Raw genomic sequence first — 27,672 nt, 5'->3', positions numbered from 1 at the left:
CAACTCGGGGATAACAGACACGCTCTCTAAATCCAGTTGAGATTTGAGCAGCCTCACTCGGGACCGGAAGGATGAGTGGATCCAGTTGCTCCACGGACTTCTTTATACCGATGCACACATCCCCGTCCCGTGGGCAGGACCACCTAGGTCGGGGGAAGGGATTTGCCGACGTACCCGGAACTGTTACCAAGGTTTCCTGGGGTTCGGGCGGTGGCGCGACGGCGGGTTTGAGACACGAACCGACCGAGATCTTCCTAGGCTCGTGAGAGCGCCCCCTTCTCTAGCGGTTTAGGGGACCCAGCGGCCGCGATGGCCCCGGTGTCGGGTTCGCGCAGCCCTGAGGGGTCGGCTTCGGGCTCCGGGGGGAAGCGTCGCAGTTCGTCCAGGAGCCCTAAGCCCAGCCGATCCGCCCGCTCCCCGCGGGGCCGTCGCTCGCGCTCCAGCTCTCGCTCGCACTCTTGCTCTCGGAATGGTCTCAGCCATCAGCTGGGCAGCTTCGGTCAGGGCTCGCGAAACCAGTCCTACCGTTCCCGCTCGCGGTCCCGCTCCCGGGAGCGGCCCTCGGCGCCCCGGGGCAACACCTTCGCTTCAGTCTCCTCGACCGCGTATTATGGCGGCTACTCGCGCCCCTACGGGAGCGACAAGCCGTGGCCCAGCCTTCTGGACAAGGAGAGGGAGGAGAGCCTGCGGCAGAAGTGAGTGAGGCGGGCACACCTCTTGCGGGAGCCCACGCGACTTCGCAGTCGGACTTTCGCTTTTCGCCCTTTGCCCAGCGCCCTTTTCTATCCATCCTTTCAGTTCCCCCCCCCCCCCCAACCGCCTTTTTCCGCCCCCTTTCTTCCCTTGGGTTGTCGCTCGTCCTCGGGACCCTTCGTACCGCGCTCCGGTGTCTCCGCTACTACTTCTGCCTCCTGGCTTGTAGCGGTTCTGTCGGGAGCCTCAGACTTGCCCGAATTACAGTACCCGCTTGCTTGTGTCTTTATTATTTGGAAGCGCGCTTTTATTTCGCACTCGGTTGAGCTCGTGGCCAAGAAGAGACCTATTTTATTGATCACAAAATTAGCAGTGCCTAGCACTTGGTAGGCGTGCCACCGTTGCTTGCTGAATGATCGGACGGGTTTGAGGTCACAGGATGTGCACGGTGGAAGTGTTGTGGGGCGAGTTGGGAAGGCTGGAGAGGAAGAGTTTAAATCCGAGGGGAGAAAACCCTCTGAGACCAGATGATTGAGCGCGGGAAAAGTGATCCGCCAAACTGTTGATTAAGCTACGTTGAAAAAAGGCCTTGTTAAATGGTCTTAATTCGACTGTGAAAAATGATATTCACTCTCGTGAATGAGTATTGGAGTGGAAAAGTGGGTAGTTTAAGGAGGAGAAAGGAAAAGCGTTCTAATTATTGCCATGTAAGTTTTAATATCTAATACTTATTGATTGTTAAATTCTATCAGGCACTGTACTAGGGGCTTTACATGTCCTCTCTGTTTTGTTTTTAAGATTTTATTTATTGGGGCGCCTGGGTGGCTCAGTGGGCTGAGCCTCTGCCTTCTGCTCAGGTCATGATCTCAGGTTTCTGGGGATCGAGCCCCACATCCAGCTCCTTGTTCGGTGGAGAGCCTGCTTCCCCCGCTCTCTCTGCCTGCCTTTCTGCCTACTTGTGATCTCTCACTGTCAAATAAATAAAATCTTTTTTAAAAAAAGATTTTTAAAAATCTTTTCTTTCTTTAAAAAAAATTTTATTTATTTGACAGAGAGAGAGTACAAGCAAAGGGAGCAGCAGGCAGAGGGAGAGGGAGAAGCAGGCTCCCCTCTGAGCAAGGAGCTCCATCCCAGGACCCTGGGATCATGACCTGAGCAGAAGGCAGAGGCTTAACCACCTGAGCCACGCAGGCACCCCTACATATCCCCTGTGTTAGAAAAGAAATTTAAGAGTATCACAGGCATTGAGGGGCAGGTTAGGATTCCAAAGCTGGAAGATGTCTCCATAAATCTTTTTTTCCAAGAATGGGAATAGAGGATAGTGATGAAGAGGACAGGCTCCAGAATTGGACTGCCTTGAGTTTGAAACCATGCTTTGCTGCCTAATGGTTGTATGACCTTGAGCGAGTTTCTGAAGTTCTCTGAGCTTTATTTGTAGACATTTAAAAAGGGATAAAGTTGGCGCCAAGGCTTTTAGAGTTGTGATGATTTAGTTCCTGGAACATAATGAATAGTACTTGAGTGTTAGCCATTAGGCTTCCTGAATAGAAGCAGAAACAATAAAAACAGTAGTGAGTTAGGTTGGAGACCTACCTCTCCAAATTAAAATTTTCAGGCAGTTACCTCCTAAGCAGCCAGCGTCCTACTGGACAATCCTCATCAAAAGATGTCAGAACTTCTTGGATGAAATTTGCATTTGTACATTTAGAAGATAAATAATTTATCTTAAGAGTGCAGATGAATATGGTATGGTGACTAACATAACATTAAAAAAAAGACGTGCAGATGAAGCTGGTGGCAGCAGGGATGAGAACTTAACTGTTCTTACAGCCTGTCATACTTCCCCCTGCATATGGATTCCAAGTTGGGTGGTAAGTATAACCCTTTTAGGCTCTTCAGGTGGGAAACCTGAGTCTAATTCTGCATGATTATAATATCTTTTCTCCTGAATAAAGAAGTAAAAAATTGTATATTCAAGCAATCAAACCAATTTATTTTGTAAGGGTTTGGTGTGGGGTGTGTGTGTGTGTGTGTGTGTGTGTTTAAACAAATGGAATCAAAGCAGCTAAACTTTGAGGAATTGAGCCTTCTTTTTTTGTATTTTGTGAGCAAAATTTTTAAAAAATCACAAACATAATTTTTTCCTGTCCTCCGAGAGTAGATAGAGGATATAGTTCTTTTCCAAAAAAGGAACTAAAGGGAAAACAGAGAAAACAAACCCTGTATCTCATTGAGGACAGTTTTTGTCAAATAAAACTTTTCTTTTATTTTCAGACCTCTCTTTATTTTCTATTTCTAATGCTTCATTTTTATTTTCGGTATTAATTCCTGAGTTTCTGAAAACGGGTTTGACTAAATCAAAAGTAGAGACTGCTTTTTACTCTCATAAATGTGTAAAGGAATTTATTTCCAAATATAAATAAAACTGTTTGTGTCACATATTACAGAAGATGAAATGAGCAATTAAGAACTATGTCATACGGGAGGCAGAAGAGATGCTCTTGACGGCTTTTTAAGCTGTATTTCTGGCCTGGCCTCAGGCTGTCTCTAGTCTGTACTAAGAACAACAAATTATAATGAGTATTAATTTATTAATTTAACTTTTAAAAAAGGAAAATAAGACTTAACTGGACTCCTTTGAATTGATTATATATTTGGAAAACAGTTTAGCCATGGACTTATAATTTATATGCCTATATCTTCTAGGAGATTAAGTGAGAGAGAAAGAATTGGAGAACTGGGAGCTCCTGAAGTATGGGGACTTTCTCCAAAGAATCCAGAACCAGAGTAAGTGATTAAAAAATACTTCGTAAAAATGTAACATTTGTTTAAATCCAAAGACTTGTCAAAATTTTTGTTAAATGAACTTTTAAGTACAGCTCACATTTTCTCTTCTTTTTGTGATTTGTGCCATTCTACCCCTTAGAATTTTTTTTTAATTAATTAATTTATTTATTTGACAGAGAGAGATCACAAGCAGGCAGAGAGGCAGGCAGAGAGAGAGGAGGAAGCAGGCTCCCTTCCGAGCAGAGAGCCTGATGTGGGACTCGATGCCAGGACCCTGAGATCATGACCTGAGCCGAAGGCAGCGGCTTAACCCACTGAGCCACCCAGGCGCCCCTACCCCTTAGAATTTTAAAAACACTGAACATACCTAACGATTAAAACATGTTGCTGGGGCGCCTGGGTGGCTCAGTCATTAAGCAGCTGTCTTATGACTCAGGTCATGATCCTGGGGTGCTGGGATCAAGCCCTGCATGGGGCTCCCTCCTCCTCTCCTGCTCCCCCTGCTTGTGTTCCCTCTCTTGCTGTCTCTCTCTCTCTCTCTGTCAAATGAATAAATAAAATCTTTAAAAAATAAAATAAATAATAAAACATGTTGCTAGTGGATTTTAACATATTAATTGTTCTTTCGAAAGATATTTACTTTTAAAGATTTTATTTATTTATTTAACAGAGAGAGAGCACAAGTAGTCAGAACGGCAGGTAGAGGGAGAAGCAGGCTCCCCACTGAACAGGGAGCCCGACATAGGGCTCCATCCCAGAACCCTGGGATCCTGGGATCATGACCTGAACCAAAGGCAGCCACTTAACCAACTGAGCCACCCAGGCACCCCTTAATTGTTCTTTTTAAATCGTAATTCGTGGCAGTACTAATTTCCTATTCATAGAAGTGTTCAGTATTAAGACGAATACATTTTTATTATTTTGAATTGTTTTTTCTCAACCTAATAGTAGAATACATGTCACATGTTAGCCTTACAAAGGGATTTTTTTGAGATACAGTTGACAAACAATATGGATGGTAGAGTAGGGTTTTCTTATATATATATCATTTGCAAATAGTGACCGTTTTACTTCTTTACCAATTTGGATGCCTTTCATTTTTCTTGTCTTGTGGCTAGGACTTCAGTAGTGTGTTGAATAAAAGTGGCGAGAATAGGCATCCTTGTCTTGTTCCTGATCTTAGGGTAAAGCTTTCAGCTTTTTACTGTTGAGTGTGATATTAGCTGTGGGTTTGTCATAAATGGCCTTTCTTAAGTTAAGGTATGTTTTCTCTGTATTCACTTTGTTGAGAGTTTAAATCTTATTTGGATGTTGAATTTGTCAAATGTGTGTTTCTGCATCTATTAAGATGATCCTAGGATTTTTATCCTTTATTTTGTTAATGTGGTATATCCACATTGATAAGATTTGTGGGTATTGAATTATCCTTGCATTTCTGGAATAATTTCTACTTTAGAATGGTATATGATCTTTTTAATGTAGTATAAAATTTGATTTGCTAATTAATATTTTGTTGCAGATTTTTCATCTACATACATCAGGAATATTGTCTTGTAATTTTTTTTTATTTGTGGTGTCTTTGGTTTTGGTATCAGGATAATGCTGGCCTCATAGAGTGAACTTGTTCTTTCTTCAGTTTTTTGGAATTGTTTAAGAAGTACATGTCTTAACTCATTAAATATTTGGCAGAATTTACCTGTGAAACCATCTGGTCCTGGAGTTTCTTTTGTTAGGAATTTTTTGATTACTGAGTCAATTTCATTAGTAATAATCAGTCTGTATTGTAATCTTCCTGATTTAGACGATTGTTGTTTCTAGGAATTTATCCATTTCTTCTCAGTTGTTCCATTTGTTGGTACATAATTGTTCTTAGTAGTTGCTTACAGTTTTTTTCTATTTCTGTAGTATTGGGTATAACTTTCCCCTTTCACTTCTGGTTTTATTTATATGGGCACTCTCTTTTTTTCTTGATGAATCCAGTTAAAGTTTTGGGTTTTTTTAATCAATTTTATCTTTTCAAAGAACTAACTCTTAGTTTCTTTTTTTTTTTAAGTTATCTATTTGAGAGCAAGAGAGAGAGAGAGCATGCATGAGCAGGGGTGGGGAGGGTTAGAGGCAAAGGGAGAAGCAGGCTCCCCACTGAGCAGGGAGCCTGATGCAGGACTCCATCCAAGGACCCTGGCATCATGACCTGAGCTGAAGGCAGATGCTTTGCTAACTGAGCCACCCAGGCACCCCCAACTCTTAGTTTCATTGATCTTTTCTGTTGTCTTTTTAGTTTCTTTTACATTTATTTTTCACTCTGATTTTAATTATTTTCTTCCTTTTACTAACTTAGGGCTTTGTTTCTTTCTAGTTCCTTTAGCTGTAATATTAGATTGTTTGAGATTTTTCTTGGTTCTTTAGTTGGGCCTACAAACTTCCCTCATAGAACTTTTGCTCCATTTGATAGGTTTTGTACTGTTGTGTTTCCATTTTCATTTGTCTCAAGGTATTTTTTCATTTCCTCTTTGATTTCTTCATTGACCCATTGGTTGGTTGGTTGTTTTTTAAAGATTTATTTATTTAAGAGAGAGAGCACATGCACAAGTAGAAGGGTCAGAGGGGGAGGGAGGGAGAATCCCAAGCAGACTCCATGCTGAGTGGAGAGCCTGACTTGGGGCTTGATCTCATGACCCTGAGATCATGACCTGAGTTGAAACCAAGAGTCAGACATTTAACCGACTGTACCACCCAGGCACCCCCATCCATTGGTTGTTAAATTCCATGTTGTTATGCCTTTATGTGTTTGTGTTTTCCTAGTTTTCTTGTAATTGATTTCTAATTTCATACTGTTGTAGTCTGAAAAGATGCTTGATACAATTTCAGTCTTCTTAAATTTATCAAGACTTGTCTTGTGGCCTAATATGGGATCAGTCCTGGAGAATATTCCATGTACACTTGAAAAGAATGTGTATTCTGCTGTTTTTGGATAAAATGTTCTGTGTACATCTGTTAAGTCTATCTGGTCTCATGTGTTGGTCAAGGCTACTGTTTCCTTATTGATTTTCTATCTGAATGATCTATCCATTCATGTAAGTGGGGTGTTAAGTTCTCTTACTGTTAGTGTATTACTATCAATTTCTCCCTTCATGTCTGTTAATACTTGATTTATGTATTAAGGCACTTCTATGTTGGCTGCATAGGTATTTATAAATGTTATATCCTCTTGTTGGATTGATCCCTTTATCATATATAATGTCCTTCATGTCTTGTTACAGGCTTTGTTTTCTAGAATGTTTTGTATGATACAAGTTTTGCTACCCCAGCTTTTTGTTTGTTTTCATTGGCATAGGATATCTTTTCCATCTCTTCGGTTTTAGTCTCTGTCTGAAGTGAGTCTCTTGTAGGCAGCATATTGTTTTTTTTTTTTTAAACAATTGTTTTGGGGTGTTTTTTTGGTATTTGGTATTTTTTTTAATCTATTCAGCTACTGTGTGTGTTTTGATTGGAGCACTTAGTTTACATTTAAAGTAATTATTGATAAAAAAAATTATTGATAAGTGGGGCACCTGGGTGGCTCAGTGGGTTAAAGCCTCTGCCTTCGGCTCAGGTCATGATCCCAGGATCCTGGGATCGAGCCCCGCATCGGGCTCTCTGCTCAGTGGGGAACCTGCTTCCTCCTCTCTCTGCCTGCCTCTCTGCCTACTTGCGATCTCTGTCAAATAAATAAATAAAATCTAAAAAAAAAAATTATTGATAAGTATAGACTTGTTGCCATTTTGTTGATTTTTTTTTTAAAGATTTATTTGTCAGAGAGAGAGAGCGCACACAAGTGGGGAGCGGCAGGCAGAGGGAGAAGCAGTCTCCCTGCTGAGCACGGAGCCAGATGTGGGACTTGATCCGGGGATCCTGGGATCTTAACCTGAGCCAGAGGCAGACACTTAACCAGCTGAGCCACCCAGGCGCCCTTTCTGTTTTTGGAGGTCTTCTCTGTTCCATTCTTCTCTTGCTCTCTTCCCTTGAGAGTTGGTGACTTTCCTTAGTGTTATGTTTGTATTCTTTTATTTTTTGTTTATCTGTTGTACGTATTTGGTCAGTGGTTACCATGAGGTTCATATATAACATCTTACGTATATAGCAATCTATTTTAAGTTAATGCCCACTGAAGTTCAGATGCATTCTAAAAACACTGCATCCCCCCACTGTTTTATGTTTTTGACATCATATTTTACATCTTATTATTTTATGTTTCCATTGACTAATTATTGTGTGTCTGATTTTGCTGCTTTTGTTTTTTAACCTTCATCCTAGCTATGTAGGTGGTCGATCCACTACCTTTACTTTATGTTTACCTTTACCAATGAGATTTTAACTTTCATGATTTTCCTTTTTTTTAAAGAATTTATTATTAAATAATCTGTACCCAACATGGAGCTCGAACTCACAACCTCAAGATCAAGAGTCATGTACTCCACTAATTGAGTCAGCCAGGTGCCCCTCCTTTTATAATTTTCTTAGTTGTAGCTATGATTTATCTTTTCTACTTAAAATTAAGTCCCTTTAATATTTCTCGTAAGGCTGGTTTGGTATTGATGAGCTCCTTTAGCTTATGCTTATCTGAGAAACTCCTTGTTTCTCTTTCGCGTCTGAGAGATAACCTTGCTGGGTAGAGTAATCTTGCTTGTAAGTTTTTTCCTTTTAGCACTTCGCGTATATCATGCTGTTCTCTTATGACCTATAAAGTTTCTGCTGAAAAACCAGCTTATAGACTTAGGGTTCCCTGGTATGCAACTAGTTGTTTTCCTTTTGCTGCTTTTAAGATTCTTTATCTCTAACTGTTGACACTTCGATTATAATGTGTCTTGGTCTCTTTGGGTTCATCTCATTTGGGGGTGTTTGCTTTGTAGACTTGGATGTCTGTTTCCTTCCCCAAGTTAGGGAATTTTTCAGCTATTATTTTTTCACATAAGCTTTCTGTCCTTTTCTCTCTCTTCTCCTTCTGGGACCCCTATAGTATGACTATTAGTACATTTGATATTACCCCAGAGGTCGCTTAAACTTAACCTCATTTTATTCCATTCTTTTGCTTTTTGCTGTTTGGATTCAGTGGTTTCTACTATCCTGTCTTCCAGAGTGTTAATCTGTTCTGCATCCTGTAATCTGCTGTTGATGCCCTGTAATCTGCTGTTGATGCCCTCTATTTTTCATTTCAGTTATTGTGTTCTTTGGCTCTGATTGATTAAAAAAATACTTTCTGTCTCTTTGTTGAAGTTCTCACTGTGTTCATCCGTTCTTCAATAGAGTTCAAGGAGCATCTTTATGGCCATTAGTTTGAATTCCATCTGGTAGATCTGCATTTTGTTCTGAGGTTTTGTCATCTTCTTCCATTTGGAACATACTGTCTGTCTCATTTGCGTCACAGTGTTTGTTTCTGTTTTAGGTAGATTAGCTGTTGTCCCAGTCTTGGAGGAGAGGCTTTAGCCAAAGGTGTCTGTGGGGCCCAGTAGCACAAAGCCCCCTGGTCACCCAAGCAAGGTAGCCCAGGAGTGTCTCCAGTGTAGGCCGTGTGCTCTCTCTTGTGGCTGGTCATAATTTGTGTAGACTGGTATAGACTGGTATATGGGGCTGTTTCCTGGTGCAGCTGTCTGGTAGGCCTGGCTATGACTACTTTGTGGATGCTGGTGAGTGGGGCAGGCTTCTGGCCTGTCTGATTGACAGGCCTGGTTGCAGCTGTTGTGGGCATGCTGGTGTGTGGGGTCAGCTCTTGACACAGCTGGCTGTAAGGCTTGCTTGTGAGCGGCATGAACACTGCGGAATAGGGCAGGCTTTCAGTGCAGCTGGCTGCAAGGTCCAGCTGCAACTGATGCAGGCACTCTAGTGTGTAGGATTGGGCCTCCAGGGCAGGAGCCCTTGGATGGAAGGTCTGCTGGTCCTGGCTGAGGATTCCTGCTGGGTATGATGGGTATGGAGCTGCTAGAGAGGAGTGCCAGGCCAGGGCAGGTGGGCTGGGTGGGGTGAGTCTGCTTGGGCTGTGCCAGTACTGCTAGCACAGGAGATGGAGAGTGTCAGAAATGGCACCCGCCAGCGCTGGACCAGCTAGATGTAAGGGAAGTTAAAAGAAAATGGGGCCCGCCAATGCTTTTCTCTGGAGAATGTTCAGACAGATCCCTGCTCCTCTACACACACCCTAAACTTAGTCTCTTTGGATCTCTCCTTCACCTCTAACCTAGGTGATTTTCAAACCAAATGCCTCTGTACTGGAGTGCCCTTTAAGAGGGAAGTCTCAGTTTCCCACTGTCCTTTGGCTCTCCCAGACATAAGGCCCACTTGTGTTCAACGCCAGACATTATGGGTGTTTGTCTTTCTGGTACAGGTCCTTCAGGCTCTGGAGGCTGATGTGGAACAGAGATCTCTTATTTCTCAGTGAGGGACTCTACAGTTATGATATCCCTTCTGCTGCTGGTCGCCATGCCGAGGGTGTGGGTCCTAACCAGACTGTTTCTCTGCTCCTCCTACCTTTGTCAGTGTGGCTTTTTCTTTATATCCTTAGTTGCATATGATCTGTTCTGCTAGTCTTCAGTTCATTCTCAGAGACAGTTCTGTGTGTAGTGGTAGGTTTTGGTGTGTCTATGGAAGGAGGTGAGCTCAGGAATTTCCTACTCCACCATGTTGGTACCCTCTCCTGTACTACATTTTCCTCATCTCTACATCCTTCCATAGACATTTGGGTTATTTTCATGTCTTGGTTATTGTAAGTAATGTGCAGTGAACATGGGAGTACATATATCTTCAAGTTAGTGTTTTTGTTTTCTTTGGATAAATGCCCAGAAGTGGAATTGCTGGATCATATGGTTGTTACATTTTTAGTTTTTAAGGAAGCTCCACACTGTTTTCCATAGTGGCTACACCAATTTGCATTCCCACCTACAGTGTGCAAGGGTTCCCTCTCCCACATCATCACCAACACTTTTCAACATACTTTTCAAGTATGGCCATTCTAACAGGTGAGGTGTTATCGATTTTTTAAAAAAGATTTTATTTATTTATTTGACAGAGAGATCACAAGTAGGCAGAGAGGCAGGCACAGAGAGAGGAGTAACCAGACTCCCTGCTGAGCAGAGAGCCTGACGTGGGGCTTGATCCCAGGACCCTGAGATCATGACCTGAGCTGGAGGCAAAGGCTTAACCCACTGAGCCACCCAGGTGCCCCTCGATTTTTTATTTTGAGTTACATTTCCCTGATGATTAGTAATATTGAACATTTTTACATTTACTGGTTACCCAGTTATATGTTTTTGGAAAACATCTATTCAGATCCTCCGCCTTTTTTTTTTTTTTTTTTTTTTTTTTTTTAGAGAGAGAGAGCATGTGTGCGTGAGGTGGAGGTTGAGGGGCAGAGGAAGAGAGAGAATCTTTTTTTTTTTTTTTTTTTAATTTTATTTATTTATTTAACAGACAGAGATCACAAGTAGACAGAGAGGCCAGGCAGAGAGAAGGGGGGGGAAGTAGGCTCGCTGCTGAGCAGAGAGCCCGATGCGGGGCTCAATCCCAGGACCCTGGGATCATGACCTGAGCTGAAGGCAGAGGCTTTAATCCACTGAGCCACCCAGGTGCCCCGAGAGAGAATCTTAAGTAGGCTTCACACTCAGCACGGAGCTCAAAGCAGACTTGGTCTCATAACTCTGGGATCATGACCTGAGGCAAAATCAAGAGTTGCATGCTTAAGACAGAGCACCCATGTGCCCCTGTTACCTTTGTTCTTTTTTTTTTTTTTAAAGATTTTATTTATTTATTTGATAGACAGAGATCACAAGTAGGCAGAGAGGCAGGCAAAGAGGGAGGAGGAAACAGGCGTCCTGCTGAGCAGAGAGCCCGATGCGGGGCTCAATCCCAGGACGCTGGGATCATGACCTGAGCTGAAGGCAGAGGCTTTAACCCACTGAGCCACCCAGGCGCCCCTGTTCTTTTTTTTTTTTTTAAAGATTTTATTTATTTATTTGACAGAGATCACAAGTAGGCAGAGAGGCAGTTGGGGGTGGGGGGGAAGCAGGCTCCCTACTGAGTGGAGATCCTGTTGTGGGGCTCAATCCCACGACCCTGAGATCATGACCTGAGCCGAAGGCAGATGCTTAACCCACCAAGCCACCCAGGTGCCCCTGTTACCTTTGTTCTTATTGGGAAATCTAAAAACCAGGGCACCTGGGTGGCTCAGTCAGTTAAACATCTGCCTTCGGTTCAGGTCATGATCCCAGGGTCTTGGGCTCCAGCCCTGCGTCAGGCTCCCTGCTCAGTAGGAGAGTCTGCTTCTCCCCTTCCCTCTGCCACTTACCCTACTTGTGCTGTCTCTCCATCTCTCTCTCTCTCTCTCTCTCTCTCTCTCTCTCGCTCACTCTCTCAAACAGATAAATAAAATCTTTTTTTTAAAAATGTGAAAACTATTGCACAACTCCCATGAGGTGGTGAGGGAGCTAACTGCTTATGTTTTCTTCTAGGTAAATTTTTGTTTTCAAGTCTTCAGTCCATTTTGAGTTAATTTATGTGTATGGTGTAAGATAGTGGCTCAGGTCCGTACTTCTGTATGTGGCTGTCCAGTTTTCCTGGCACCATTTAGTAAAGAGGCTGTTCTTACTCACTGTATATTCGTTACTACTTTGTCATAGATTAATTGCCTATATATGTATGGGTTTATTTTTGGGCTTTCTAGTCTGTTCCCACAGGGATTTTTAAAAAATGAATATACCAATACAGTTTTGTTTAGTTTTCTTTTTTTTAAGATTTTCTTTTTAAATAATCTGTATGTCCTGCATGGGGCTCAGACTTAGAGCCCCACGATCAAGAGTCTCAAGCTCCACCAGCTGAGCCAGCCAGGCGCTCCTGGTTAGTTTTCGTGTATTAAATAGTATCTGACAGCCTAATTCTTTTTTTTTTTCTTTTTTCCCTTCGGTGCTGTTCCTAAGGTTCTTCTTCTCTCTCCTCTATTTCTAAGTCTTCTTTGAGTTGAAACAATGTGCTTGACAGGTATACTTGTGTTTTATGACAGGGCGATAGCATTATTATTTGAAACTTGTTCTTATAGATACTGTTGAAAATGATCAAAGAATCTGAACTAAAAGAGTGAGTTGGAAGGAAAACTACAAATAATTTTCTGGGCAATACATTTTGCAATTACTCTATATGTGGTCTTCAGATTAAGGTTATATGATATGAAAATTCCTCTTCTAAACTATTTTTATAAGATTCATTTATTTTTTTAATATATTTTTTAAAGATTTTATTTATTCATTTTTTTAAAGATTTTATCCATTCATTTGACAGACAGAGATCACAAGTAGGCAGAGAGGCAGGCAAAGGGGGGGGGAGCAGGCTCCCCGCCGAGCAGAGAGCCTGATGCAGGGCTTGATCCCAGGACCCTGAGATTATGACCTGAGCCAAAGGCAGAGGCTCAACCCACTGAGCCACCCAGGCGCCCCTTATTTATTTATTCATGAAAGAGAGAGAGAGGGCACCTGGGTGGCTCAGTGGGTTAAGCCGCTGCCTTCAGCTCAGGTCATGATCTCAGGGTCCTGGGATCGAGTCCCACATCGGGCTCTCTGCTCAGCAGGGAGCCTGCTTCCCTCTCTCTCTCTCTGCCTGCTTCTCTGTCTACTTGTGATCTCTCTCTGTCAAATAAATAAATAAAATCTAAAAAAAAAAAAAAGAAAGAAAGAGAGAGAGAGAAGCAGGGTACTCGCAAAGCAGAGCCCAATGTGGGACTCTATTCCAGGACTCTAAGATCATGACCTGAGCCAAAGGCAGACCCCCAACTGACTGAGCCACCCAGGTGCCCCAAAGATTTATTTATTTTAAAAGAGAGAGCAAATGGGTCAAAGGGAGAGGGAGCAGATCCCCCGCTGAGCACAGAGGTGAATGTGGGGCTCAGTCCCAGGACCCTGCGATCATGACCTGAGCCAAAACCAAGATTTGGCTGTTCAGCCGCCTGAGCCACCCAGGCTCCCCATCCTCTTCTAAACGATTATAGAATTTTAATAGTACTCATTTTTAGAATTATCTATAATAGAATGAAATCTGCTTATATTGTACTGTGTTAGGTTCTTCTTGCTCTGGGGACAGAATGGTTGCTGCTCTACCATATGTCCTTTATACGCATGCAATAAAATGCAGTCTTCCTTTGGTCTTCCTGTCTCTAGTTTTTTCGTCTTTCCTTACATTCATCTTGTGGCTTCTGAAAATTAAATCTTACATGTTGCTTTCAGTTTGAATAGTGTTTCGTAAATGTTAAAGCATGCACACGTAAATGATTATTACGTTATTTTGAAGGTGGTAGACTCTCGAACTGTACCTTTACAAAGTTATTCCAGTGTTTGCTTTTAATGGTTCTTGGACAACCGGTGTCATTACTGAAATTTTTTGATTCTGTATTTTTATACTCCATGATTCACGGTTTATCAGTTTTCTGATTCTTACAACCATCTTCTTTAAATTCAGCTCTGATGAACACACACCAGTGGAGGACGATGAGCCAAAGAAAAGCAGCAGTTCAGCTTCTACTTCAGAAGGTATTTTTTTAACTACTACAGAGCTGCTGTATTGAGAAGTTGAAAAAAATGTTTATAAATAGTCAAACAGTAGACTTTGCTTTTACAAATCAAGTTGTCTGTCATCTGTTCTTTTTCAGTATTTCAGATACAGTAAAATTGATAATCGTAATACTTGCCTAGAAGTTAATTTTATATTTGTACTTCATGTAGAAGAAAAGAAGAAGAAGAAGAAGTCTAGTCATTCGAAGGAGAGGTCCAAGAAAAAGAGGAAGAAGAAATCCTCTAAAAGAAAACACAAGAAGTACTCTGATGACAGCGACAGTGACTCTGACTCTGACTCAGACTCCAGTGGTAAGAGGCCGGCATCGCTCTGCAAGCCTGGCTTCAAAACTCGTTTTACTTCGTAGAACCGATTTCAGAGGAAGGTTAAGGACAGTAGCCGAGAGGTGTTGAGCGCTGACTGTCTCGGTGCCAGGAGCCCTGCTAAGCGCTCGGTGTTCTCAGTGCTGTTCAATGCACACGTGGCTCCAGACTACGTCTTAGAGATGGGGAAATGGGGCGCAGAGCAGGTCGCGACACCGCACTCCGGCTCACACAGCTGAGATCCAGACCCGAGCGCTGTGACCCCAGATGGGTGGTGTCTAGCTGTACAAGGCACGTCGTGGCAGCAAACCGAACTGAGGCAGGGTAGAGCCAGGAGACGTGTGGCAGCAAAGCCAGCCCCATGGGGCTGCTTCAGGCCCGGGGAGCAGCTCTCTTGTGTCGTCCTCACACTCAGTGGGCACCTCTGTGCCATTTTCCAAAAGGCACACTGCAGAGGACCCCCTGCTGGCTGGCAGCTGATTTGTGGAGGACACCCCCCCCCCCCCCCCGTGGCGTGGTGCCTCACAGAAAGCCACCTTTTTGTGCCTTCTCCTGGCTAATGATTGACAGGATGATTGACACCCCCACCCCCCGCCTCTGGGGACATTGCATAAAGGTGTCTTTTCTGCTAATGTCACTGGGGTTTCCTGTCTCCTGTTGTTACTTTTCTTCCTCACTCCTAAAAGAGTAAACTACCTTTTTTTTTTTAAAGATTTATTTATTTTAGAGAGAGTGTGCAGGTGGGAGGGAGGGGCAGATGGAGAGAATCTGGAGCTGACCTCCCCACTGACCATGGAGCCTGACAACAGGGCTGGACCCCGCAATGCGTGAGATCATGACCTGAGCTGAAATGAAGAGGCAGCCGCTTAGCCGACTGGGCCACCCAGGTGCCCCTGATGACCTTTCTGAGAGCGCAGATGTGAGCGCATCTGTCCCCTACTTAAAAATTCCTTCAGCAGCTCTCTGTCGTCTTCAGGGTAAAGTTCGGACCCTGATTGATCCCTCTCTGATCACACATGCCCTGTCGCTCTTGCAGCATCCTCTTAGCCTGAGAACGACTGTCTCCTCAGTCTTCCATGTTCTTTCTCTTGCTTCTGTGACTTGATACAGAGAGTCCATCTGCCTGCAGTGCCGGTCTCTCCCTGCATGCGACTTGGCTTACTCTCCTCAACAGTGGGCATGCAGTACTTTTGTAATGAAACTGATTTTAAAGAGAACTAGCTTGGGGCACCTGGGTGGCTCGTCAGTGAAGCAAGCGTCTGTCTGCGGCTCAGGTCATGATCCTGGGGTCCTGGGATCGAGCCCCACGTTGGGCTCCCTATTCAGTGGGTATTTGCTTCTCCCTCTCCCTCTTCCCTTCCCTGCTGCTCTGTGCTTGCTTGCTCTGTTGTGCTCTCTGTCTCTCTCTCACTCAAATAAATAATTTTTTAAAATCTTAAAAAAGAACTAGCTTAAGAGTCAGCATTCCTTAAATACCGTCCCCAAACCAGCCTGATAATGAGACTTCTCTGTATGCCCAGAGCACCCCATGCTTCCCTGTATCACTCTGGATTGTTTATCTCTTTACTTCTGTCTCCTCTGTTAGACTGAGCTCCTAGAAGGCATGTCCCTGGCCCCAAACACATAGGGTTTTTTTCTTTTTTTCATTGTGAAAATGCTCAAAACATTATAAAGTAAGGAGGGTAGTATTATACTATATATCACTTAGATTTTAACAGTTTTTAGTATTTTGACATTTACTTTAAATATCATTTTTTTGCTGAGATATTCAAAATAGATTAGCAATATCACACTGTCACCCTAAAGATTTCTGTGTCCATTTCTAAAAAACAAGGACATTTTCCTGCTTACCCATACTATTATCTCACCCAATATACTCTGTATCACTGAAGACTTAGTATAACTTTAATTTCTGTGTCCCCGGTGCCTAGTACATACCCTGATGAGTAGCAATAAATGTTTGAATTGGTTAATTTCTCTGTAACAACAAATAGACCAGCAGTAGGATATTTACTCAAAATTACTGGGGTTTTAAAATTAAACTTTTGTTTTTAATTAAAATGTGCTTTAATTTTCAGATGAAGATACAAAAAGAAGAGCAAAAAAAGCCAAGAAAAAAGAAAAGAAGAAGAAACATAGATCGTTAGTTTTCTTTTAAATTTTTATTTTGGAAAAGTTAAACTATATATAAAATTACATAAGATAAAGTAATAAATAAGTAAATAATGATAAATAAAATAGTGTAATGATCCCCTGTGTAACCATCACCCAGCTTAATAATTTCAACTTTGGACAGTCACCATTGCCCTCCCCATTATTTCAAAACCAATTCCAGATATCATTTTGTCCATAAACCAGCATGTTTCTCTAAAAGATAGGCATTCTTTTTAAGAAATCATAACCACAATACCGTTATCATGCCTAAGATATTTAGCAATAATTCCTCAATTCTCAGCAGGTTTTTATACAGTTCATTTAAATCTGGATCCAAATAATGCCCATCAATTATGATTGGTTGGTATGTCTCCTATATCTCTTTAAATCAGTTGGTTTCCCTTCCATTTTTCTTGCAGTTTGTTAAAGAAACCAAATCGTTTACGTATAGAGTTTCCTGCAGTATAGATTTTGCTGATTATATTTAATTTTTTATTTCTTTATTTTTAAAGATTTTTTTAAGTAATCTGTACACCTAATATGGGGCTTGAACTCAGGATCCCGGGAGCAAGAGTTATGTGCTCTACTGTCTGAGCCAGCCAAACACTCCTGACTGTATTTTTATGGTGTGGTTTTAACATGGTCTTTGTCTTGTCTATTTCCTATATATTGATAGTAAGGTCTTGAGACTTGATGAGGTTCAGATTTGAGTCTTTGGTGCACATACTGCATAGGTGGTGCTGTGTACTTGGTCAGGAGGCAGTTAATGTCTGGCTGTCTCATTTTGTCATATTAATAGCCATGGATGGTCATTGCTTAGATCCCTTATTTCATTAGGGGTTGCAGAGTTGTGATAGTCTAATTCCGGCTTTCTTTTTTTTTTCCTTTCTGGCTTGCTCTCTTCATTTATTGGGTAGAATAATTCTATAAGAGAAACCTACCCTCATCAACTGTTTGGTTACTCTGAAGTACAGTTTGTATAGGGAAGGCAGGATAATTTCTTTTTAACTTTTTTTGTTTTATGAATTTTCAAAATAATGAGTTGGACTTTTTTTAGTATTGTTATGAACCCATGGATTCAAACATATTTGATGTATTTTAACCCATTACACTTCAAATTATTGATGCTCAAATTGGTGAAGAGCTGTTTTTTGTTTTTTTTTGTTTTTTTTTTTTAAAGATTTTATTTATTTATTTGACAGACAGAGATCACAAGTAGGCAGAGAGGCAGGCAGAGAGAGAGGAGGAAGCAGGCTCCCTGTGGAGCAGAGAGCCCGATGCGGGGCTCGATCCCAGGACCCTGAGATCATGACCCGAGCCGAAGGCAGCAGCTTAATCCACTGAGCCACCCAGGCGCCCTGAAGAGCTGTTTTTTAAACTGCTTTATTATCTTTCTGCAACATGAGAACTATTTCATTGTCCCCTTGAGAGATCTTTTTTTATAGTGAAACATGATTTGGTTAAATAAGTTGAAATCTTTTAATTAAAATTCTGCTCTAAAAATTGTAATCAGCTAAGAACTTGAATAATTTTCATCAGTCTTTCATTGCCTTAAAAAATGAGAGTCCCTTTAATGTGCACTATTAAGTGTACTTATATCAAATTATAATTACAGGAAGAAATACAAGAAAAAGAAGTCTAAGAAGAATAGAAAAGATTCTAGTGATTCAAGCTCTAAAGATTCCCAGGAAGAGTTTCTGGAGAATCCCTGGAAGGATCGATCAAGTAGGTTCTTCCGGTAGACTTTGATTCACAACAGATAAAACATTAAATTAAATGGTTAGTCAAAATGTGAATCTGTGTCTGAACCTCTTTCCTGCAGAGCCTGAAGAACCCTCAGATTTAATTGGCCCAGAGGCTCCAAAAACACTTGCCTCTCAGGATGATAAACCTTTGAAGTAAGTAACAGTGTATTTAAAATATCTAAAGTTCCTTCCTAAAAGTACAGCCCTAACTAGCCTTTCCAACTGTATCCCCTGTACGCCCTAATTTTCATGCCAGCTTCCTGCTGACCTGAACTAGGACTTCCCTGTATTGACTGTGCACTTGCCCACATTGTGCCTTGTTCACCTTATGTCTTCCCCCAACATGCCTTCACTTCTTTTCCCTGCCCTTGTTTCTTTGCTATTCCCAACTTCTTCCTGTTAAAATCCTTACCATCTTTCAAAGCTCTTTTCAAAAGGAGGGGTCATGTGCTGATTCCCAGGACCTTCCCTCCACAAATCAATGGGATTCCTACCCTTCTCTAATCCTCTGGTCCACACAGTATTTTGTTTCTTTTGTGAGTGTCTTATATGTTCTACCGTATTGTAGTTATGTCCCCATCAGTATATAAATTCCATAAGAAAAGAGATCATTTTTGTGTTATACGCTTTAAGTTTAATAGGTATTAAAGATGCAGTGAGTGAATTGAAGGAAGGGATGGTAGTTTTTAAAGTCCTCTCGAGTGAAAGTTAATAGGTAATTGTTACTGTATAGCATTATTACTCGTTACAACTCTAAAAAGTATGTTAATTTGAGATATATTATTTCTCTTTTTTTTTCTCGAAAGGAAAAAGGAATTCACTGGAGGCAGAAGCCATAAAGGCAGTTCCCTACCATGAATCTAGACTCACATCAGTTCTTTTGTTCCTCCAAAGCATGTCTGTATTCCTGGGGTTTTTTATGCAGATCAGAGTGCAATGTTCACTAATTAAAGTAATTCACATTGGGCTTCCCAGGATGCTCCCATTCAGCAGCCGTTATTTGTGCTGTTTTCTGAGAGAAAACCTTTTTGTGCTTTCTTTAGATGATGAGCTTTTTATAATGATGAGCTTTTTATAATGAATCTTTTCTGGATTACTTTGTAGCTATGGCCATGCGCTGTTACCTGGTGAGGGTGCAGCTATGGCTGAATATGTAAAAGCGGGGAAACGTATCCCAAGAAGAGGTGAAATTGGTTTGACAAGTGAAGAAATTGCATCATTTGAATGTTCGGGTTATGTAATGAGTGGTAGCAGGTAAGTTATTGGCATCGAGGTCAGTTTCCATGATTAGATCTTTTCCTTTATTACTACCAGAATTATATTTTGGCAATTGATTTTCATTAAGTGATCATTCCTAATGAAAAGTAGAGTATAAATTTTGGTTTAATATTGGTTTTACTGATACAAACATGGTTGGCTAGAATTCCATGTGCAGCTCAGCCTCAAAATTAGCGGTCTCTCCCAGCTTCAGAGAATCAGTCTTTCTGTTGTCCTGTCCTAGTTTGTAATTTGGTACTTGCAGTTTGTCTTCTGGAGGATATAGTTAATTCAGTTATTTATCACTGCCCCATGAGGAATATGGCATTGGCATTCTGGTAGTAGGAAATAATTTTCATGAGACAGTGTTTCCTGTTTTTGGAGTTTGCCTCTGGTTCTCTGTAGAGGCAGAGAATATGGACTCTAATTCTCTGTGGACTCCGAGAATGAAGAGCAGAAAAGGATTATGACAGCATAGGGAAATGAATATAAAATTGTGGAGGAAAAAGCAAAGTACCAGGAAGAATGAGGAGCGTAAACTAATAGGACATCAGTACAAAGATCAAACTGAATTTTGGATTTTTTAAAACTTTATAAATTATTTAAAGTAAGTAAGTATTTTATTTTTTTTTAAAGATTTTATTTATTTATTTGACAGACAGATCACAAGTAGGTAGAGAGGCAAGCAGAGAGAGAGAGAGGAGGAAGCAGGCTCCCTGCTGAGCAGAGAGCCCGATGCGGGGCTCGATCCCAGGACCCTGGGATCACGACCTGAGCTGAAAGCAGAGGCTTTAAGCCACTGAGCCACTCAGGCGCCCCTAAAGTAAATATTTTAAAATAAAGTTGGAAGCAGGTATTTGCAAAACCCCTGAAGCACCTCCAGAATGTCGGGATTCGGAGGACCGGCACAGTAAGACAAAACGAAATGAGGGCTGCCTGGGTGACTCAAATGGTGAAGCGTCTGCCTTCAGCTCAGGTCATGATCCTGGGGTCCTGGGATCGAGCCCTGTGTCAGACTCTCTGCTCAGTGCTCTCCCTCTGCCATTCCCTCCACTTGTGCTTTCGGGCTCTATCTCTCTGTCAAATAAATAAAATCTTAAAAGAAAAGGCAAAAAGAAATGAGAGTCATAGGCATTGGAAAGGAGGACATAACTCATTTTTTGTGAATGATGTGATTTTTTTTTTTTTACATAGAAAATCCTAAGGAACCTTCAGGTGATTCTGAATAGTAGGAGGGTTTAATAAATGGTTGGATGTAAGGTTAATACATGAAAATCAGTTGCATTTTTATGTACCAGGAAACGGTTAGAAATGTAATTATATAAGAAGGAAGCAACATTTATAATAGTATCAGAGAATATGAAGGATTTAGGAATAGATCTTAACAAGAAATGTCCAAGACCTCTACAGGGAAAACCAGAAAACATTATTAAGAACATTAAAGGGGCACCTGGGTGGTTCAGTTGGTTAAGCGTCTGACTCTTGGTTTCAGGACAGGTCATGATCTCAGGGTTGTGAGATTGAGCCCTGTTTCAGGCTCCACACTCAGCAGGGAGTCTGCCTGAGATTTGTGCCCTCTCCCTCTGCCCCATCTCCACTTACCCTCTCTCTGTCTCTCAAATAAATAAATAAATTTTTTTTAAAAAGAGAGCCATTAAAGAAGGCGTAAGTGGAGAGATACCATGTTCATATAGGAAGACAGTATATAAAATCAGTTCTCCCCAAATTGGTCTGTATATAGTGTAGTTCCAGTCAGACTCACAGAAGAGCTTTTTGTGAAACTTAAGGTGGTTTGGGGCTTTTTTAAAAAGATTTTATTTATTTATTTGACAGAGAGCACAAGCAGGGGGAGCAGCAGAGGGAGAGGGAGAAGCAGACTGTCTGTGGAGCAGGGAACCCGATGTGGGACTTGGTCTCAGGACTCTGGGATCATGATCTGAACTGAAGGCAGGTGCTTAACTGACTGAGCCATCCAGGTGCCCCAATAAGATGGTTCTAAAATTTATGTTAGACTAGAGGGCCAAGAATAGCCCTGTCACCTTTGAAGAAGGACAGGAAGATGAGATTTAGCCTACCATATATGAAGACTTACTATGAAGCTTACAGAACTTCAGAAAGTATAGGAGAACAAATGACTTGTTCAGTGGGATAAAATACGAAGCTCGGGCAGAGCCATACATGTGAGAACTTAGTTGTATGAAAGGGATTGCATGTCAGATCACTGGGGAAAAAAGGAACTCTGCAGTAGATGGAGCAGGACAAAAATGGTTATCTGTTTGGAGAAAGATGAAAGTAGAACCCTGCATGGCCATATTTAAACATCAGCACTACTACGGGTGCCTGGCTGGCTCACTAAACCATGCGACTCTAGATCTCAGGGTTGTGAGCTCAAGCCCCACACTGAGTGGAGCCTACTTAAAAAAAAATTTTTTTTAATAAAAAAAGTCAGTGCAGCCAGAATAAGGACTTAAATGTCAAAAACAACTTTAACACTCTTAGTGTAACATATAAGTAGATATCTAATAGATCTTGGGGTAAGAAAGTGTTTCTTAAGGAAGAATCCCAAAAAATGTACTGATCATAAAGTAGTGATAATTTGCCTAAGTTAAAAGAAACGACTTCTGTTTATCAGAAGACATCTAAAATAAGAAAAAGACAAATTTTAAGCCGGGATAGGATCTTAAAACTGATAATTAGTATTGAGAGTATTTAAAGAATACGTACAAAAAACCCAAAGGAAAAATGGGAAAAGGACACAAACATTTGTTAGAAGAAGAAAAATATATGGCCTACACATACATAAAAAGATGTTCATTATCATTGGAAATGGAAATCAAGAACATGCTAAAGTACCATTTTACATTTATTTGATGGAAAAAGTTCACAGTTCTAACAATACCAAGCATTGGAGAAGATGGAAATCTACAGGATCTCTTAAATACCGCTAGTGGTGATATAACTTGGTACAATGACTCTGGAAAACAGTCTGACATCATCTTGAAAAGTAGAGCATTCGTGTAAGCTTTATGTCCCAGCAGCTCAGTTTGTAGATACCCAAGAAGAAATCTTTCCTATGTACTAGGAGACATGTACATAGATGTTTTACAACATTGTTCACATAGCGCTTGATGTTCTAAACAAACCCCTCTGTTCACTGTATAGTGAGCAACCTGAAATACAGTGTCCTCTCCTTGTCTTTCCATCCTGCTGCTCCCCCAGTTTCACACTAATCTTGAATGAGTTTCCCCTCTTTTCCTTACTCCGCTTTCTCTATTTTTCTAGACGTAGGTCAAGCCGTATATCAAACTGACTTTGTAGGATTGGGTTACATATACCTAAAAGAGTTTCATGGAGTTTTCCCTCTAATTTAGCAGACCCTTTGAAGATAATGTCATAGTTTCCCTCTGCCCCCTGTACTTCCTGATTTGGCCTTTGTGATTAATCTCTTTGAGCTGCTCCTGGATTCTGAGGAAGTTAAATCCACTCACAAAACTCATCAAAAAATTCTATTATGGTATTAGACCTAGTCCTTTTGGTTGTACAATAAATTAGAACCATGAGGAACTTCTACCTGACTGATGACAACTTAAACCTTTCTTCTGTCCTGCTGTCAGTTCCCCAAAGGCAAATTCCACATAGCACATAGGAAATTTAATCATCTGCTAGTTTCTGGTTGTTTTAGTAGAAACAACAGAACTAGACTTACGACCTTAGTATTTGAAATTAGTGACACTCGTGATGTTGACAGAACAATAGATGATTATTTGAATACTGGAAATGACTCAGTACACGTTGGCAGATAAAATGCATGATCTTTTGAAAATCCAGCCCATTACCAAACTAATTTCTATTTATCAGTTCTTTAAATAGACCACTCTGTCTTAAGAAGGGTAAGTGCAGAAGTACTATGAGAATAATTACTGAGAAATTAAGCCAAAAATAAAATTATCTGCAGGCATCGCCGAATGGAGGCCGTGCGACTGCGGAAAGAGAACCAGATCTATAGTGCTGATGAGAAGAGAGCCCTGGCGTCCTTTAACCAAGAAGAGAGGCGAAAGAGAGAAAACAAGATTCTGGCCAGTTTTCGAGAGATGGTATACAGAAAAACTAAAGGGAAAGATGACAAATAGGCATTTTCTGATTATTCAGCAGACATTTTTAACAAAAAAGTCTGGGTTCCATATATACATACAAGAAGATTACTATGATCTGAAAAAGCTTTATAGTGCTCCTGTGCCTTCTATTAAACTCTTTCAGTCCTTCAATAAAAAGCTGCTTATTGATATAATTTTAGCAAGTTCTTTGGGTTATTTTTGGATTGACCATAATAACTTTCTAGTTTAAAAATCCAAATTACAAGTAAAATCATACTGTACTTGGGGAGGTGGCATTGAGAGAAAGTGTCAGTAAGATCAGAAACTTAACTCTCAAATCATGGGACAGTGCTCCTATTAGCTCTACGTGATGCCCGTCCCCCACCCCCACCCCCACTGAACTGGTGGGAAGTCATCATTCCTCTCTGTTGAATGTGTTACAAATGGACTTGATAGAAACATACAGGAGTCCACTTTTGTTAACAAGTTGAAGGCATTGCTGAAAAAAGCAAATCTGGAATTTGAAAATCGACTTGTATAATATATAGTCTGCCCTGGAAGTAATGTATTTTGGTTTTAGTCCCTACCTCTACCCTCCAACAAACAAGCCAAAAAGCAGACTAACCCGCAGACTTACTGAGTTGAAAATGTGAATGTTAGTGTTTTAAGTTCTTAAAATTTTGAGTTCTTAAAAATGGTTCTTCAAATATAAAATATTGGGATGTGTACTGTTGTGCCAATATAAGTACATTATCCATCTAAGCTATGGATTTGAATACTGAAAATAAATGGGAGTCAACTATGGTTAGGAGTTTTAATAAGGAAAAATATACTGAAGCATTGGTTTTAATTTAGTTTTGTAAGGATGAAGTTAAAATGATATTAAGTATATTTGAACTGTGCTTTATGTAATAAGCATATTTCATTTTAAAAATTGTTAAACGTTTCAGTTTATTTTTTATATCTGTCATTCGGTTTAACTTTTTATAGAATCCCTCACTTTATCACTTTTTTATGGCTGCTATTGACTTTTAAGTTTTGGAGAAATGGGACTAGCAGTTTGTGATCTTTTTTCTTCCTATTATTTTGTTCAGTTTGAGGTGTTAGGTGAAGGGAAAGGGGACAGTGGAAGCTTTGGCTGTTCCTGTTAAGGTTGTTTTGAGTTGTGTTGTTATGTATGTAGAGTAAGTTCTAACTCTGCAGTTGTAAAACGTCCCCTCTCTTTTTAATAGTTTAAGGTGTTTTTTCCCCTGAGTTTTAAAATAAGGCAGTCATATTTCAAAGTATAGATAAGAAGTTTTACTATTTAACATGTGTTCTAGGAAAGTGTCTGCCTTTAACCCACAGCTGAGGAACTAAACCACTTGGCGTGTAGCAACATTTATGACCCCTGAATCTGAAGTGATTTCTGTTTATCATCGTTGCTGCCTAACCTGATAAATATCTTGATTCCAAAAGGTAAAAAAAGGAAGCTAGGTTTCAAATTTATGAGTTATAATCCATCTACTTCCCTGCATAATAAAACCTAAATTTATAATCCCTATGTAAGAATTTTGTTCTCTAAGAACATTATTTTTTGTTATTGGCTCCTAGAGACTGAATGAGTTTGCACTCTTACTTTCAGTAGGCAAAGCTGTGTAAGTGCAACAACTCTGTGATAGAGGATTATTGTGGGTTTTTATTGGATTTTCCCGTGTCATCCACAGAGTAGATATTCAGTAACTGAAAGAAAGCGTATTAATGTATTTCAGAACTTTGTCGTTTCTTTCATCAGGGTTTGTTCAGGAAAGATCTGCCAAAGAACAGCTTCAATAGCATGTTCTTTGGCAAAGAGGAGAGTAGAATCAAAGGGCTGAAAGTATTTTATTTTGAGATCATGAGAGTTACTGCTTCAGACTGTGTTGAGTCATCTGAGCCCTAAGTCCAATAGGGGACCTATTGTATTTGAAATGTATGTTTTGTTCTTCAGGAAGACTTATCTAGTTTTCCACCTCCTTGCCTGTTGTTCTGATAAGATTTTCCCTTCTTTTATGTTTATTGCACAAATGTTAACAGTTAAAGAAGAAAAACTACCCACAGTCTTACCACAGTTGTCTTTAGTATTCTCTGTTCCCTTCCAGTGCTTGTCTGCATAAATATGTATTCTGACATGCCTGTAAGTAATCACCCACAATGTAATCTTGTCTTCGGTGTTTTAAACCTTTACAGTCAGGCAAGACAGCCTCCCAGGGATGGTAGGAACAAGTGGTGATCTGGTGTGAGGACGGAAGGAAAGAGGACCAGAAATAAGTAAGGGTGGCAGTCAGCCATTCCCTGTTTGATTGCCGCCTGTCAGGAAGCCCCCCCGCTGCCATCATAGCTGTGATGCTGTGTGGTGCACAGCACACCCAGTGTCGGTGTGGGAGTGTACTGGCTAACCGTGAGGCTTACGTCACCCTGCGTGAAGCGGTCTGTGAGTGGGCAAATCTTTAGACTGGCTGTATTACGAGCTGCAGAACTGTCACCATTTTTCTTTTCCCCAGTTATGCCCATTAAAGAGGAGTGTTTACTAGAGAGTTGGGTTCAGATGGGGGAATAAGCAGCCAGGTAACACTCTCAGTTTTTACCCTGACAGGTGAATTTTAGCAAATCTCTAAACTTGGCTTCTGTACCTGTAAGACTCAAGTGATGTAGACAGTGATGGGAAAGACTACTTAGAAATGGAAAACAGCTTACTGGTTACTCTGCTAATGTGATGGAAGTTGCCAAATGGAAAGTGAATGAATGAATGCAAAAAATGCAGCCGGATTGTTTGCCACAAGTTTATTATTCAATAAATATTCTGTGGTTTGATGTGCAGTATCGTATTTTTAATACATTCTGATTAGAAGTCTAATCCTAAAACATTCTGTAAGAATTAGACACAATTGAATTAGAAGGGAATTGACTCCATTAAAATATTTTTGGCCTCAATAATGTCCCTCAGCCATTTTTCTCGAAAGCGAGTCATTCCTGGTCTGTAGAGGAAGGAAAACAAACATACCAAAACTTTTTAACATGAAACATTGAGCCAGGGATTCCCTCTTTATTCTGTTACATTCCTAGTGAGCAAGAAGACTTTGGGGGTGGGGCGCAAAGGTTGTCTCTATTCCATAGGCCCCATCAGTAAAAGGATTAGTGAGTTTCTCTGTAAACATTCTTTAAAAGAGCTGCTGTACAAATCAAAGATTATTATATGGGACTTAATTCCGCATAACTGAATTTCCCATAGAAACAATAGACATGATCCACTTGCCCCCACCCTCCTTTAGCAGTTAATCCTCAAGTTTCTAACGACTGAAAAACGAGACATTAAAAAAAATTTTCTAGAACAATGGCAGAATCCTTCGAGCCCATCCTGATGGGACGGGTGGGCCAAAGAAGAAAAATGACCACCCTTTAAAAAATAAGTCTCCCTCGGGCACCTGGCTGGCTTAGTAGAGCATGCAACTCTTGATCTTGGGGCCATGAGTTCTAGCCCCACGTTGGGAGTAGAGATTACCAAAAGAAAAAAAAAGTCCCCAAATGTTCATTACCTGTGAACTAATGAAAGACCCTCAAAGATATAAGAGATCTCAATGGGCATATCCTAAGAGAGAAAAGGATAACCGTTAGCCTATACCAGTCATACCAACTCATAATTCCTTCCATCCCTACACTCGTCCTTACGTATAACCTCAAGTTGCTAGAATTCATCCTCCTTACTGGGATATCTGTAGGTGGTAGTTCTTTGTCACTTCAAATCTCTGTTCCCCCAAAAGATCCTTTTGGCAACAAATACCTGAAGGATCACTGCAAAATTGGGAGCAAGTCAGGAAAGGCTTGTGCTCCTCGCCAATACTCATTTACCTTCTTGATATGTTCCACTCTGCTCAGTTGACAGTATTTACCTCTCGGGAGTAGCATAAGAATGAAATAATACAGATAGGCAAGGTTTGAAAACATTTTTAGAGCAGCCGTGGAGGTTATAATACTGTCTCTGTAGGCCCCTCCCAAACTCCCTTCCAAAATTCTACTTGGAATTTTGAGCCAGAGCCCTTC

At 40.9% G+C, this 27,672-nt stretch overlaps 1 protein-coding gene across 5 annotated transcripts in view; it reads left to right on the top strand.

The window, feature by feature from the left end:
• The first annotated feature begins 203 nt into the window (after positions 1-203).
• LOC123934911 (NFKB activating protein) overlaps positions 204-27,672 on the top strand; it is a 42,119-nt gene continuing 14,650 nt past the window's right edge. For 4 of the 5 annotated variants that reach the window (XM_045995130.1, XM_045995129.1, XM_045995128.1 and 1 more), the window contains exons 1-9: positions 204-695; positions 3,400-3,480; positions 13,948-14,018; positions 14,211-14,351; positions 16,442-16,505; positions 18,133-18,242; positions 18,340-18,415; positions 19,367-19,516; positions 23,475-23,613. In XM_045995130.1, coding sequence (XP_045851086.1) covers positions 310-695; positions 3,400-3,480; positions 13,948-14,018; positions 14,211-14,351; positions 16,442-16,505; positions 18,133-18,242; positions 18,340-18,415; positions 19,367-19,516; positions 23,475-23,613 — 1,218 coding nt within the window. In that variant the 5' untranslated portion in view covers positions 204-309. Of the gene's footprint in view, positions 696-3,399; positions 3,481-13,947; positions 14,019-14,210; positions 14,352-16,441; positions 16,506-18,132; positions 18,243-18,339; positions 18,416-19,366; positions 19,517-23,474; positions 24,077-27,672 lie in introns of those variants that run through there. The other variant, XM_045995131.1, reaches the window with a different exon arrangement.

This window comes from Meles meles, chromosome X (assembly GCF_922984935.1).
Source record: "Meles meles chromosome X, mMelMel3.1 paternal haplotype, whole genome shotgun sequence".
In the NCBI taxonomy this organism is placed as follows: Eukaryota; Metazoa; Chordata; class Mammalia; order Carnivora; family Mustelidae; genus Meles; species Meles meles.
This window is presented reverse-complemented; position numbering and strand designations above follow the sequence as displayed.